The sequence below is a fragment of the Alosa alosa genome, chromosome 10 (assembly GCF_017589495.1).
Source record: "Alosa alosa isolate M-15738 ecotype Scorff River chromosome 10, AALO_Geno_1.1, whole genome shotgun sequence".
Classification (NCBI taxonomy): domain Eukaryota; kingdom Metazoa; phylum Chordata; class Actinopteri; order Clupeiformes; family Clupeidae; genus Alosa; species Alosa alosa.
Genome location: NC_063198.1, coordinates 7,843,782 through 7,858,982, shown reverse-complemented (window position 1 = coordinate 7,858,982; position 15,201 = coordinate 7,843,782). Strand labels below are relative to the sequence as shown.

Here is a 15,201-nt window from a genome sequence, read left to right as displayed (position 1 = left end):
TTAATTTTCTTAAGAGGAGCCCACGGGTCTTAACAACAACATGTTGATTGCTGGTTTTGAGAAGATAGCTCTGATTTGTAATCAAGTAGGCTACCTGCTGTTAGATTTAAAAAAAAAAAAAAAGAAAGAAAAAGAAAATGCTCCAATCTAAACAGAGGAGAAGTCCAGAGCAGTGAATCATTGTGAGCTCTGGATGTGATAGATGAGAGCCCTGATCTGCCACAGGGCTGGTGCTGCTGAGTGTTTGCGTTGGGATCTTAAAGCTGTCAGTTGCTGCCGGCAACTCCTGGCGACCTCCTACAGTCACTCCCGCGTTAATGTGTCAGGGGCACGTTCAACTCGCCCCACTCTTCACCGTAAAACCCACAACCCCCCACGTCTGGTCTCGTCTTCTCTTCGCCCGTCTCAGCTGCCCCGTGCTGGCCCAGACGGTGTTGAAAGAGCGTGCCGCTAATCCCACCTGGTTGAGGTGATTCACGACCTCGGTCCGACCCCGGGGACCGCCCAAGGCTTCTTTGTAACTGTTGCCTCTGAGGTGTTTGAACAAGGAAGGCATTTATGATTCCTTCAGCCTTTCAATTGATTTCTTTAGTGAGTTCTCAGCCAGCTGTGTAGTGCAAACCGAAGCATTAGTTAGCCCTTAGAGGATGGCAGAGGAAATGTACAAGCTCAGGATTTGTTAGTAGAAGTGAGTGGAGTGGATGTGTAGTGGTAGTTGACCTCCTCTGTACTTATCTGCATGGTGAAAAAAAAAGCCTTGACCCAGAGCCATCTTCACTGTAGGTTTAAATTCTTTAGAGGGGGCAAAACGGAGAGATCTTCACGTCCCACTGCAGGGAGGACACCACAAAGAGCATCCATCTTATGATACTTCACATATAATCCTGTAAAAGCATTCTTCTCAAATATGTAGCTTCACAATTTTTCTGTATGGCTAAGTAAGTGTTGAGCATGTCACGGTCATTGGAGAGGTATTGAGTTAGGTAATGAGGTTTGGAAGATGTAATGATTTTTTTCCCCCAAACACAAGCTGAAAAAGAACTCTTACTTCATAGAAACAAGTAAAGACACAAAGCAGACAAAGAGCTTTTAGAGCACAGATGTCCTTTCAGGCCTGGCCCATCTGATAGTGCTAAAGGTCTCAGGCAGAGAGATGATGAAAGGGTGACCCAGTGCAGTCATTTAGTCGCTCCCTTTTCCAAAATATATATTTGCGTAAATTTCATAGATAATTGATGGGGCATTTATCTAGACCCAAAGGTAAAGCTGTTCTGTTTCTAAGATCCATTAGATTGTCATCGGTCTTGCATGGTGACACAATGTGGGTTACTGTTGGCAACACTGATATTATGACTTGGGTTCAGGGACAAGGAACTTGCTTGGAAGTTTTTGAACTTTCAGTTCCAACTCTTGACATGGCTCATGACATATTTCTAATATAATAAAGCACTGGCATGGTTATTTATTTACATTTCAGGACAACAGAATTGGGCATGTTTTACACAAATAATTATTAATACAATGTATACATTAAGAATAGTTTAACAATCTGTTTCAGGAGATGAACTCCACAATAAAATGAACTGGCCATCAAACAGATAGGATAACATTATACTCCATTATACAACCCCAAAACAGAAAAAGTTGGAATGTTGTGTAAAATGCAAATAAAAATAGAATGTGATAATATACAAGTCTCTTAAAAACCCATATTTAGAAGCAAAAAGGACATAGACAACATATCAAATGTTGAAAATTAAAATTTGAATTATTTCATGGAAAATATATGTTGATTTTGAATTTGATGCCAGCAACATGTTTCAAAAAAAGTTGGGACAGGAGCATGTTTACCACTGTTGCTTCACCTCTTCATTTAAGAAAATTCTATAAATGTTGAGGAACTGAGGAGACCATTTGCTAGACTGAGAATTAAATATTGTCCCATTCCTGCCCGATAGGATTTCAGTTGCTCAGCAGTATGGGGTATTCTTAGTCATGTTTTTCATTCCATTATGCAAATAATTTGACAAATCTGGACTGCAAATAGGCCATTTTAGCACCTGGACTCTTCATCAATAGACTAGGCAGGATTTTGGAAAATGTGCTTATTTAAAGTCCCGAAGCCAAATCATGTTCATTTTTGGCATACAACATTTTTAGAGGTTTTGAAGGGTGCTGAATTCAAATCTTCCGTATGCCAGGCTCAAAAATGTCCCATAATGCCCCAAAATGGAGAAATCCAATATGGCCGCCGCCGCCAGGTCAAAATCGAATTAATCACTTATCTTTTGGACTGTACAAGGTAAAAACCTGAATGTAATGTGCTTTTATAGGTTTTCACATATAGGGAATTCAATGCCATGCTCATATTTAAGATCAAGACTAAAGAAAATGCTTGAAATTAATGTACATGGTTAAAATTGTTGTCTCAGATAATGAATAATTCATTAAAAAAGAGGACCATGAAACAGGTTGATGGCTTTCTGAAGAATTTACTTGAAACATGTTTAGAAGCATGGTTGATAACCATATTTTAACTATCTATTTATATTATTCACCTGTATTTATCTATCTATCTGTATTTTAACTATTTATTTAATAATGCATATTTTCCTATTTATTTAGTAATTAACCAATTCTATTCTATTCAATTCTTTGAACTTCTTGATATGAAGAGGTAGGCTACACACTTAGACTATCCTAATCATCCTCATCCTCTCTCCTCCCAGCAGTGTTCTGACAGGTGCTGCATGCAGCTGCATGACTCCATGCATAACATGCCACTTTTCCTGCAACTGAAGCACAGGCTTAGACATCCCTTGAAGCAACCACAGGAGGTGATCTCCTTACAAGCTTTTGGAATTGGTGAGAGATAGTAGCTGTGGCACTAACTGATCATCCACATTTGGATGGCCATGATTGAAGTGTGTGTTGTGTTTGGGCCACCAACATGCTTTCTTGGCAAGAGACGTGCATTAATTGTTTTATTATGCCTACACACATTATGGGACATTTTTGAGCCTGGTATACAGAAGATTTGAATTCAGCACCCTTCAAAACCCCTAAAAATGTTGTATGCCAAAAATTAACATGATTTGCCTTCAGGGTTAATTTCTTTTAAAAATTGACCTAGACTACTATGGAGAAATACTGTTTAAATATGTGCAGAATTCATTTTATTCATTTTGCCATTGTTTTCCTGAAATATTCAAGGTCTTCCCTGGAAAAGACATTGCCTAGATGGCAGTATATGTTGCTCAAAACCTGTATACATCATTCAGAATTGATTGTGCTTTGCCAAATGTGCAAGATTCCCATGCTGTAGGCACTAATGCTCCTCCACACTGTTTTGAACTGAGCACTAAAACAATGGGTTGGATACTTCGATATAGGCTTTCTCCTATTTAGTCCAGATGAGTCCATGATTTCCAAAAAGAATGGCAAAATTTGATTGGTCTAACCACAGGACCTTTTTCCATGTTACCTCAGTCAATTTTAAACAAGCTTAGGCCCAGATAAGATGGTGGCATTTCCTGTATCATGTCTCAATACAATTTTGGCTGCAGTTTTTGATTTGAGTATTAAATTGTGCAAATAAAAAAAATAGGTCTGGTGTTGATGCAACGCCATCTGAGGTCCAAAAGACCATGGCCATCCAATTTGTTTTTCAGCTCTCTCTGGATTCTCTGAATGTTTTAATAATATTATGTCCTGTGATGAACTCCCCAAATAATTCACAATTTCATGTTGAGAAGCATTAAAATGACATTGTTTCTTCATTTGTGCACACAGGTTTACAAAGTGATGTATACCCCTATACATCTTTACTTCTAAGAGACCCTGCCTCTCTGGGATGCTCTTTTTTTAATACCCAATCGTGTTGCCAGTTCCCCTAATTAGTTGTGAAACATTCCTCCTTTTGTTTTCTTTATCATTACAACAACTTTTCCAACATTTTGTTAGCCCCCGTCCCAACCTTTTTTGAAACGTTGCTGGTATCAAATTCAAAATTAACATATATTTTCCATGGAATAGTCACATTTTATATGTTGTCTGTGTCCTTTTTGCAACTAAATATGAGTTTAAGAAATTTCCAGATTATTACATTATGCTTTTATTCACATTTTACACAACGTCCCAACTTTTTCTGTTTTGGGGTTGTAATATTAGACGTAGTTCAAACTTTGCCATAGGTTAAATTCAAAGTGAGTGAACACTGACACAATTTGCTATAAAAGTATATTCCCACTGAATAAGTTTGAATGTATGTAGGTTAAGGGTCTTTTCACATAGAAAGTTTCAGCTCTGCATGATCATAATGTTATGCACATATAGCATAATGGTGTGGATACTGGCTCTCAATGTGTATCCACAAGATTTTTATTCTCTTTATAATAATGAATCTTGAATATCTTTCCACAAGAAAAATACAGTAGGAAAGAAATACAACACCCGCAGGTGGTTTGAGCCTTAGACATAAAATGTTTTCGATAGAAGAGTATAAATATTCTTCTTACTTTGATGTTTTCACTCAAATATCTCAAAACCAGTTAAAATGATAACTGACAAAGTGGGAGAGCCAAAGGCAAGATTTGACATTTGTATAATTTGCCAAAAAAATGATAAGATTGTGAGGGGGAAATATGGAGAACTGACAGAAAGACATTTAACAATGCACTTTTACATAGTTGTGGTCAAATGTACTATATGTAAATTATATATTTCTGATCCACAAAGCCAAAGGCCTAAAAACGTAAAACAAATACAACTTTCCTTGTGGACCCGCTAGATCTCTGCTTAAACCCATATGCTCTCACAGAAGATGTTTTCACATGGAAACTAACCTGGCACTGACAAACTTGAAGCCCAAAGTGTTGGTGTTGATAGATGACCTGGGCTATTAAGAGCCGAGAATCCACTGGTGCAATTAAGTTGATAAAGGCTCATTTCTAAACGCAGCGGTGCGAAATCTAGCGCAGCTGAGGACAACCTCCTGAGAACAATACAGAACGCAACGCAACAACACACTGGATAATTTCAATTTGAATCACACTTGGCAACCGCAAGCATGGTGACTCGATCTCCCAAAGTAAAGGTTTATCAAATCTGTGATTACAATATTCAGGAATAAATAGCATAATGAATGACTGGCGCCTGGCCAATGTGTTTAGCCATTGCAGTCCGATCCAATACTCCAAAGTCATTTGTCATGTTTGAGGGACCTTCGATAGCTGGTCTCTGTTGGTTTCAAAGAGATTCTTTGTGAGCTGTTGACCTGTTTTGACCTGGATTCAGTAAACTAAGTTAATCATGTCCACCATTTAAAAAAAGGTCTTCCTATCAACTCACTATATTTGATTCCACTGTAATTTATTTCTTTAATAACAACAAGTCTTTGGCTGAATTGAGACATTTAGGGAGACAGACATGAAAAAGGTGCCCATCTTGAGTAATTCAAGTCAGGTCACTTTATTTATATAGCACATTTAAAACAACATTGACCCAAAGTGCTTCACAGGTAAGGCTATCTTACATAAAAGCAAAGGAGGGAGATTGACAAATAAAATTAAATTAAAAAGGGGGTAGATATAGAGGTGTTTAAGATGACAGTAAGACATAAGCCAGGAAAAAAAAGGTTACAATGCGCATAAAACTAGAAATAAAACATAGAATAAATGAATGAATAAAATAAATAGATAAATACACAAAGGGCTATTAAAAAGTCCAAAATAAGATAATCCTAAAATCAAGACAGAATAAACAAGACATAAAATAAAAAAATAAACCACCAAAGTCAAGATGTCAGCTGTCAGTACAGCGAGGGAGAACAGGAAGTAGTTCCTGTGAAGGTGTTGGGCTCTCACTCTTGGGATCAATAGGCTGCTGTGGATGCTTGTTTCCTGTGAGGGCAATACAGTATTACAGTGCAGCCGCTTTGATCCCACAGGATGCCGTGCAGTGCAACAGAATCTCCCCAGCGAGTCTGAGGCCGCAACTGCCGTGTGCCGTGTCACATTTTTATTAGAACCTTTGGAACATCAGTCCTACATAACACTTCATGTGAACCACAGCAATGGAGCGTAGGAGCGCTGTTGCTCTTGACTTATTTGAAATGTGATGTGTGTGTGTGTGTGTGTGTGTGGGGGTTGCACGAAACATCCCCGAATCAAAAGATATCTTCATATTCCCACAAGAAAGCTGAAAGTTTAAAGTTCTGCTTGCAAAATGTGGGGGAGGGGGGAAGTGTGTGGTGTGTGTTGGGTGTGTATGTGTGTATGTTGGGTGTGTGTGTGTGTGGGGGTTAGGGATGAGGGTTCCAGAACTTAAGTGAAAATAGAATGCTGGTGTACTGGCCTTCCCCCTCGCATTCCCATGAGAATAATCTCAGCAAAGGGCAGAGAGCCTCTGAGTGTGACCCCCCCATTCTCCCCCCTCCCCAAGGGGAGCAGCCACACCACAAGCCAACCGAAAATAAGCATTATGTAAAAACAAACAAATGGGCACAGGGCATAGTGCATTAAGGAGTCACATGAATAGGAGGAAATGAATCAGAGCGGGAGAAAGAGAGATTCTGGACGCAGTACGGACATTTACTTCTAGTGGTTTCTAAAGTTGTGGTTGAAGGATAATAGTCCAACTTCAAAGCCTTTGTAAATGAGCTGTTCAGATATTTTCATTGAAATACTAACAAATATGGCATAATTAGGTACATGTGTGTATGCTATAGAAATATACACTGATATACTTCATGTATTGACATATATTTATAGTATATTTAATATGAAATAAGTTGACCTGCTATGTGCTACGGTGATATTATTTACCCCCTAATGATTCTGAAAGCTGTAAACTGTTCTGAAAACTGAAACTGTTTAGGATACTAAATCCATAGTCTATCTTCAGAAACCGATCAGAAGTATCCTTCCAGCTGCAGTAAAGCAAGCTGATCATCAGTGTGAGTTCATTCAGAGCACAGAGGCGACTCAATGTCAAACATGTGGATTTAGAACCAAGACACAGGCTGACGCATTCCTGAGGCGCATGAATGTCTCTGCTCCTGTCAGATGTCAGACAGAGTGTGTGTTGTACATGTGTCTGTGTGATAGCTGTCTGCCTGAGCCCTCCCACCACCACCTCCACCTCCACCACAGCAGCAGAAACAGCAGCCTGTGTCAGCCCGGTGCTGTGGTGAGGAGGGAGGGAGGGAGACACCGGGGAGCGAACAGACGAGCCATGAAACATTATCTGAACTGTAGCAGAGTGCGGGGAAGGGGCAAGATAGGAGGAGACGTTAGCCGGAGTGTGCTAACAGACCTCCCTCAGACTCCCCTCAGATTCCCCCTCCTCCTCCCCATGTCCTCCTCCTGCTCCTCAACCCCCCCCCCCACCCCCCACCCCAATCCCCCAGATAAGAGGGCAGAGCAGTTTCACTGTGGTCACTTTTGAAACTCGAGCCACTGCAGACGGATAGCAAGGAAACATTTCTCCCTCTCTCTCTCTCTCTCTCTCCTCTCTCCCCCCTTTTCTCTCACCTCTCTCTGTCTGTATACCTCTTTTTTGACGTTTGGAGGGATTGAGAATTTAGAGATTAATTTGGAGCAGCTGTCTCTTTCTCTCTCGGTGGCTTCGCAGGGGTCAGTGCTTGCATCTTGTTCTCTCACGTAGCAGTGGGGGCCATGGAGAGTTGAGAGGAAGCGGAACCCTACGGGGGAAACATTCTACTCTCCTAAGAGTCCGAGCAGCCGAGCTGACCGTGAAGACAATTGCAAAGGCTTTAACAATTAAATCTCAAAGGATCCAAAAAGAGACTTGAGCATCTTCTCTTCGTTTGTGTGACCCCTCTGGAGCCATGAGCAGCAGCAGCAGCAGCATCGTGCTCACCAGGGGGTGAGTGATCAGGCAGTGCTACGACACACACACACACACACACACACACACACACAAACATAACCCCGCAGGTGGCTGAGTGGACGGTATGAGACTGGTGCTACTCAAGTGGGGGCTGGTGGTGGCGGTGACGGTGACAGCCGGTGTGGTGGTGGCTGCGGGAGGCGAGAGGGGAGGGGGTGGAGGAGGAGGAGGAGGTGGTGGTGGTGCCGGGGGTCACCGGCGCAGCGGTGGCGGCGCAGGAGGAGGAGAGAGGCGGCGTAAGCTCCACCGCGTCCAGCAGGGCCAGTGCAGCTACACCTTCATCCTGCCCGAGGTGGAGGGCTGCCAGGCGACTTCGGGGGACCAATATGGCGGCGTGAACGTGGTGCAGAGGGATGCCCCGCCACTGCCGGCCGACACCGAGTGGTCCAGCCAGAAGCTGCAGCACTTGGAGACGGCCATGGTCAACAACACGCAGTGGCTGCAAAAGGTAAAACTCAACGCACTCTCAGCCCATAACATTATGAAAATACTAATGTCGTTATTGTGTGTGGGTGGCCTGTTATTGCACTGTTGATATAATCGTCCGAGGTGTTTACTCAGAGAGGCTGCATGTACAGCATTCTCCACTTTCACTGCGCTCAACGCGAGCAGCATGAACATGTTACTGGCAGTTGTAAATACTTCATGCACAACTAGGACCAAGACATCTGCTGAATGTTGATCAGGGAATAGACACTTAAATGGTCTGTGAACTGTCATAACAGTCACATGTGAAAGATTTGTTGACTTACATATTCTTTTTTAGAGAGATAGAGTGAGAGAGAGAATTCCAATAATTTGATAACATTTCACAAGGCACTTTGTGTCTAATGATATAATATCAAAAATATCAAATCATATTGCCAAGTAACACAACATTGCACTCTGAAAGCATGTAGTCCCAAAACGAACCCTGAAAATTTCAAACTGAGCTATTAGCCCTGGAAGTAAAATCTGACATTTCAAATCTGACCATGCTGTTGCGAACCTCTTTGACTGAAGCAATGAATGGAGTGTTAGTGTGAAGTGTTAAAGTTGGTGTATGAGTGTGGGTTTGCATGGATGTAAGTTTCCCCTTATGTGAGCACATGTGTGCAGTGCCACCCACGTTGATAAAAGGCAGCAGGTCAAGTACCGAGCTCAAGAATGCCCCACCTCAACAGGAAGGAGGCAACCGGCCCCCTGCTCCACAGTCTCCGGAGGGTAGACAGAGATAAAAAGATCATTCAATTAACACAGATCCAGAGTCAGACGACAGTAATCTTGTTAAACGTTTGTGTCCTGGGGGTGCAGGACAGGGGGTGTTTTTGGTATTTCAAAAATGTCAATACCTGATTTCTTTATTTAACATACATAGAAAACTGATCCCTCTCCAAGCCTGGATGATGTAGTGACGTGTTTTTTTTTTTTTTTTTCAAGCTTACTGAAAGCCTTAGTGCGTCCAACCACAGGCCTGGAAACACAAGCACTAAAGAAGCACTTAACAGGGGGAGGCTGTTTAGTTTAATGCCAAATGGCTGAGCCTAAATGAAGCCATTGTCTGGCAAGGATGCAGTGAACTCTTACTCTTTGAAGTGTTGGAGGGCTCTTAACCTGATATCCAGTGGAAACCACACGCTGCAGTGAATACAGATCAGCTACTTTCTACTCCATCATTAAATAGACAGGCAGGGAGAGGGGGGAGAGAGAGATAGAGAGGGGGATGGGGAAATATAGAAGGGAGAGAGGGAGAGAGAGAGGGAGAGAGAGAGATATACTGTAGATAGGGATAGATTGTTTTGCTTATTGCGTATTGCGTATAACTGGAGTATCTTCCACATTCATAAATGAAAGAATTTGCAGTTATGGGGCACAGCTCCAGGCTATTTGAAAGAAACTTTGCTTCCAAGTCTTTTTCAATAGATCATTCTTTTTTAAGCATCATCTAAAATGTTTAATATAGTATAGTATATCTCACCAAATGCTACATATAAAAGTGCAACCCCATTTCCAAAAAAGTTGGGATGCTCTGTAAAATGTCAAATAAAACAGAATAATTTTGTGAATAATTCCAGCAACACTTCTCAAAAAGTTTGGGACAGGGTCCTCAAAAATCTGGAAAAGTGTGTGTAATGGTATAGAAAATACAAGGAGGAACATTTCACAATGAAGTAGTTTAACTGGCACCATGATTGGGTGTGAAAAGAGCAGAGAGGCAGAGTCTCTCAGAAGTAAAGATGTAGAAGTCAGAAGTAAAGATGTAGAGGTATTTATCACTCTGTAAGAAACTGTGTGGCGATTTGGGGATTTCATCATCTATATAACACTCCAATATGCAGAGAATCCAGAGATCTTTGTACATATGGGACAGGGCTGAAAAACAATATCGGCTAGCCTGTGATCTTCAGATGACACTGCATTAATACAGACATGCTTCTTTAATGAAAAATCAATACATAGGTTTTGAAAAACCGCCAATAACCATTGTCTATGAATATGCTGCCATTTCTGGAAAGGTCTTAAATATGTCAAAAAAAAACCATGCCAGACTGCATTCTGCATATATTACAACAGTATGGCTCCACAGTAGAAGAGTCCAGGTGCTAAAAGGGCCTGCCTGCAGTCCAGACCTGTTATTTGGAGGATAATGGAAAGAAAAACATGATTAAGAAGACCCCAGACTGTTGAGCAGCTGAAATCCTATATCAGGCAAGAATGGGACATTCTCAGAGCTTCAGCAACTGGTCTCCTCTGTTCCCAAATGTTAAGAGAATGTTGTTAAAAGAAGTGGTCATGCAACAGTGTTGTGTGTAACGTGTTACAAAGTAACGAGTTACAGTAACGTAACTACTTTTTCAAGTAGTGTAACGCATTACTACTGAAAATTTGGTAACGTAACGTAGTTCCTTTTTCATATTGGCGCAACGTTACTTTTCCCAGAGACAGATTTGACAGCGACGCTGCTTTCTCAGCTGCGCGCTTGCGCAATAGGCACGAACTCCACACGGCAGCCTACATGACAGAGGCTGGTAGCATGAACTGCAATCATATCTCCACACAGTACGTGACGGAGGCTGGTGGCAATGAAGAGCAATCATAGCAAGCGAGACGCAGCCAACGCTAACTTCTTAGGGATGGAGGTTTACATTACAGTCAAACTCGTTGAAACTAAAGGGAGGAATGTGAGTGTTAGTTGTAGCCTACACTGTGCCCTGATTTTGTCCACTACCGTTAACTCAACTCGCCTGTAAAATAAGCCCTTATATATTTTGTGTTCACCTATATGCCCAAGATGTATCGAGACTATGTTATTTGATATTGTTTTATAGGGCTTTAGTGGTGGTGTTGAAGCCTATAAACCCAATGTTTTCTTGTCAAGTGCTCTGTTTGTGGCATTTTTTATAATAAAGAGCACAAAAGAAATACCTGTTATGTCCTCCATAGTAGAACTTTATGTAGGCCTTCGCATTTAGGAACAGATATTGGGTTCTGCCCAAAGTCAAGCAACATAAAAGTAACGTAAAAGTAACGAGTAACGTAAAAAGTTACTTTCCATAGAGGGTACCTAAGTAACGAGTTTGAGAAGTAACGAGCATCTTCTTTTTTGAGAAGTAACGAGTAACGAGCAAACACTACTTTTTAAAAGTAACTTCCCCAACACAACATGCCCCTGTCCCAACTTTTTCTTGAGATGTGTTGCTGGCTCCAAATTCAAAATGAACATATGTTTTCCAAAAACAATCAAATTCTTCTGTTTAAATAATTGATATGTTGCCTTTGCACTACATGTTTTTAAAAACTAGGCATTCTGTTTTTGTTTGCTTTTTACACAGTGTCTCAACTGTTTTGGAGGGGTTCTGTCTAATGTATGAGGTATTTTTCATTTTATTATTCAGACATTGCTGAGATCAAAGTATGGCACCATTTCTAAAAAGCCCTTTTATAATACCAGGGTTCCTATGCAGTATTGGAAACTTGGAAAAGTATGGAATTTGATTTTAGTAATTTCCAGGTCTGGATAAGTATGGAAAAACAAGGGTATGGAGAAATATTTGTGTTTCCAGACTATTGCATTTGTAGTACTAATCACTTCACTCAGGTCATAATGAACCATTCCTACTGTTATGTAGTTTAACTGTCAGTCCCCATCGTCAAGATACAACTATGATACAACTAAAAATGACCCAGCTAAACGGACAAATATTAAGTGTCATTTAATTCACTTCAGTTGTCCATACCTTTGTTTTCACCGAGTTATCCCAAACCAGAAGTGGCCGCAATGTCGAGAAGATGGTCAGAAAAATCTACCAAGAAGTTTGGAAATTTAAGTATGGAAAAGGTATGGAATTTTGAAACGCAAAATGTGTAGGAACCCTGTAATACGTGGTCAGACATGCAGGTTTTAGTATGTGTCTCATTTGGCCAGCGCGGGTCATACGTATTAACATGCCATTGCTGAACAAGCTTGGCACTCGACATCTGAGGACTCTCCCAACTGCTTAAATGCAAGTGTAATAATGGTTAATGACACAAGCAATCAGCACCCATTATCGACAGCCTACAGATGCACAATAAAAACACAAATAATTGGGAAGTCAGACTTTCTGAGAGGTCCTCCTTAGTAATTGAACTGTAAAAGCCAAAGACAAAATACCAATCCCCGAAAAGATTGTTTTAATATGGGGTGTTTCTCCTAATGCAACAGCGCACTAAATAGTCCCTGAAGCCCCTGTTAATGGATTCTGTCTCCAGGTTATTGCTCATTTCATTTATCTTTGGGGATTTCAGAGGGGGTTGTTGGTGGTGGGGATAGGCGGAGATCCTGAGAATCACAGCGTTAACAGCAGTGCACTTTACAGGGAATGGGGTGCCTTTTCAGTGTCTTTTATTGCCTCGTAAAGCACTCGTAATGGGCTTCCCTCAAAACTCCGCAATAACCCTGACGGATTACACGTTTATCAGTCAAACAATCTTTGCGGGGAAAGACATCAAAAACTCCGTCAACGCCAGCCAGCCACATACTGCTGTCAAGAATGCTGGTCCAGAGCTCAAAATAAATAATAGACCCTTCTGGGAGAGAACTGAAGTATGCTGGAGAAGAGATTTTGAGAAACAGTGAGAAAGTAAGAGCAGGAAAGGAAAGAAAGGCCTAGGACCTAAAGCCAGTGTTGGCAGAGTGGGGGAGACCAGGGAGTGGGAATGCGACCAAGGTGGAGGCTTGCCACCTTGTTCAAGTGCACAGAAATCGCCTGGATAGGAAGACAGAAAAGAGAATCTGTGCCTGAAATCAGGAGGACATCTAAAAGGAGGCAAATGGAATTATTCATGGCTTGCACACAAGGCCGGGTCAAAGACATGATTTAAAAGAAAAATAACAACGAAGAAAAGGGTTTTCAACTTCCTTTTTGAACTCTCGGTGCTCTCATTGTGAAGGCGAGGCAGTGTCCCAGCAGGGCCTTGGCCTGGCTTTAGGCAGCTCCCGCCCTGGGGGGCTGATGGATCATCTGCTCGCTGGACTGGCCCAGATCACTGGATCGGGCTTCGGTTTGTTAAATAAACATCTCGCTCATGTTTATCATTCTTGAGGAAGTGTCTCCGAAAAGCCAAAGACCGCGATACCGACAGGGGCCACGGTCCCTGAGTTGTCGCCTGCACTGACATCAGTCAACATTGGAGTAGGCTATCTGCGGCCGCCTCCTACGCACAGATAAGAACGTCTCTCGGCTCCCCAATATTACCTTTAATTGAGAAGGCCCTTTGTTTCGGCCTCTGAATAGACTCGCTTCTAAAAAACGAAGTCTAAAAGTAGCAGCTAAACAGAAAAACAAAGGCTGCACAAATAAAGAGACTGTACAGAAAAGGCAATGCTGACTCTAATAACCCAAGGTAACGCAATGATCTAACTCAGCACCCCCGAGTAATGCAGCCTTAAAACAAAACATTTCCTAGTTTTGATAAGATCATATTTACGGAGCGGTCAGTCTGTGTTTACATGCAGTCTGGTTTGTCATCAGACTTTATTATTCATCCTGTGTTTTTGCCAGCGCAAAAGTTGTCTCACAATGTGTGATATTCATGGTTATCTACCAGACTATTATAAATACAAGGTCTGATAATAATGACAACTCAGTCAACAAGCGACAAGTTATTTTCCATGAAAAAGTGACCATGTACAGAACTTTGGATGAAATCATATCTCTGTATTGTATCTAAATTCCTGGGGACAGAGCAAGTGTATTCTATGGCAATTAGATCTTAGCACAACAAAATATGATCCGATACCTTATAGATTAGCGCTTAATCAAGCATGTAATCTGGAGCCCGTCTCAGTAATTCTACATAACCCAATGTAAATAATGCTTAAGATAGTGGCGTGCAATGTGGTATGGAAATGTTACGTGGTTTTGTTTTTGTACTGTATGGTCTTTGTCACTGACATAGCTTTGAATTATGCCTGTGAATGGAAATGTCCTTGAATTTGGGGTTATGAATTACATGAAGGAGTCATGGGTGAAGAGGATCACGTTGGTCCGTATGCTTGAAAGATACGAAGCGCCGTGAGGTATGCCTACGGAGCATGCAGAGAGCATTCGCTGTAAGGAAGGAGGAACAGCTGTTTGGGGTCAGTCTTCTGCTACAGCTCCCGCTCTTTCCAGCGCCTTCTCCCGATTATGGCCAGTGCAAGATAGGCGAGCCAAAGTTCAAACACTGCCGCAAGCCTTTGATGGCGACGCGGACATTCCGTGAATGGTCTTAGATGCTTATCAGGCTCTGATCAACAGCAAGTTTACCCCCAAGTGAATTGAGGGCAATTTGCACAGTAGCTGCAACTTCAGTACACATGCAGGCTGTGTTTTTCTGCCTCTCTATTGCAGGTTAGTGTTAAGGAGCTATGTGATGAAAGAGTTGGGACTTGCAAACAGCTTGAAATGTTCACTCTGTCCTAACAGACTGTATTCAGTGGATATCCCTGTGGGTTGACTAATTTTCCAGTAATACATTTCCATCATTTCTCCTACTTCCAAATAAAAAATGTCATGGGCAGTTAACACAGTAACAAATGACTGCCTCTGCACCCCTACTAAAGCAAATGGACAAATTTGATTACAACCAGGGAGGGCCAGGATATCTTGTTCTGGAATCATCCGCCAATGGCTCCAACGGGACATCGGATTCGTGAAATTAAGCATGATATTGAAGCAAAGTGCTGTTTTTACAAGGCTGTGAATATTGAGAACACTGTTTTCAGACGGAAAGCATATATCATGCAAACATCATCTGTTGCCTCCATACCTACCCTCTCTTCTGAGT

The 15,201-nt window shown here is 41.6% G+C and overlaps 1 protein-coding gene across 1 annotated transcript in view; it reads left to right on the top strand.

Moving 5' to 3' along the window:
* Positions 1–7,459: 7,459 nt before the first annotated feature.
* The window catches only part of angpt4 (angiopoietin 4), a 28,927-nt gene continuing 21,185 nt past the window's right edge, over positions 7,460–15,201 (top strand). Inside the window, exon 1 of the mRNA XM_048256026.1 lies at positions 7,460–8,359. Coding sequence (XP_048111983.1) covers positions 7,976–8,359 — 384 coding nt within the window. The 5' untranslated portion in view covers positions 7,460–7,975. The remainder of the gene's footprint in view (positions 8,360–15,201) is intronic.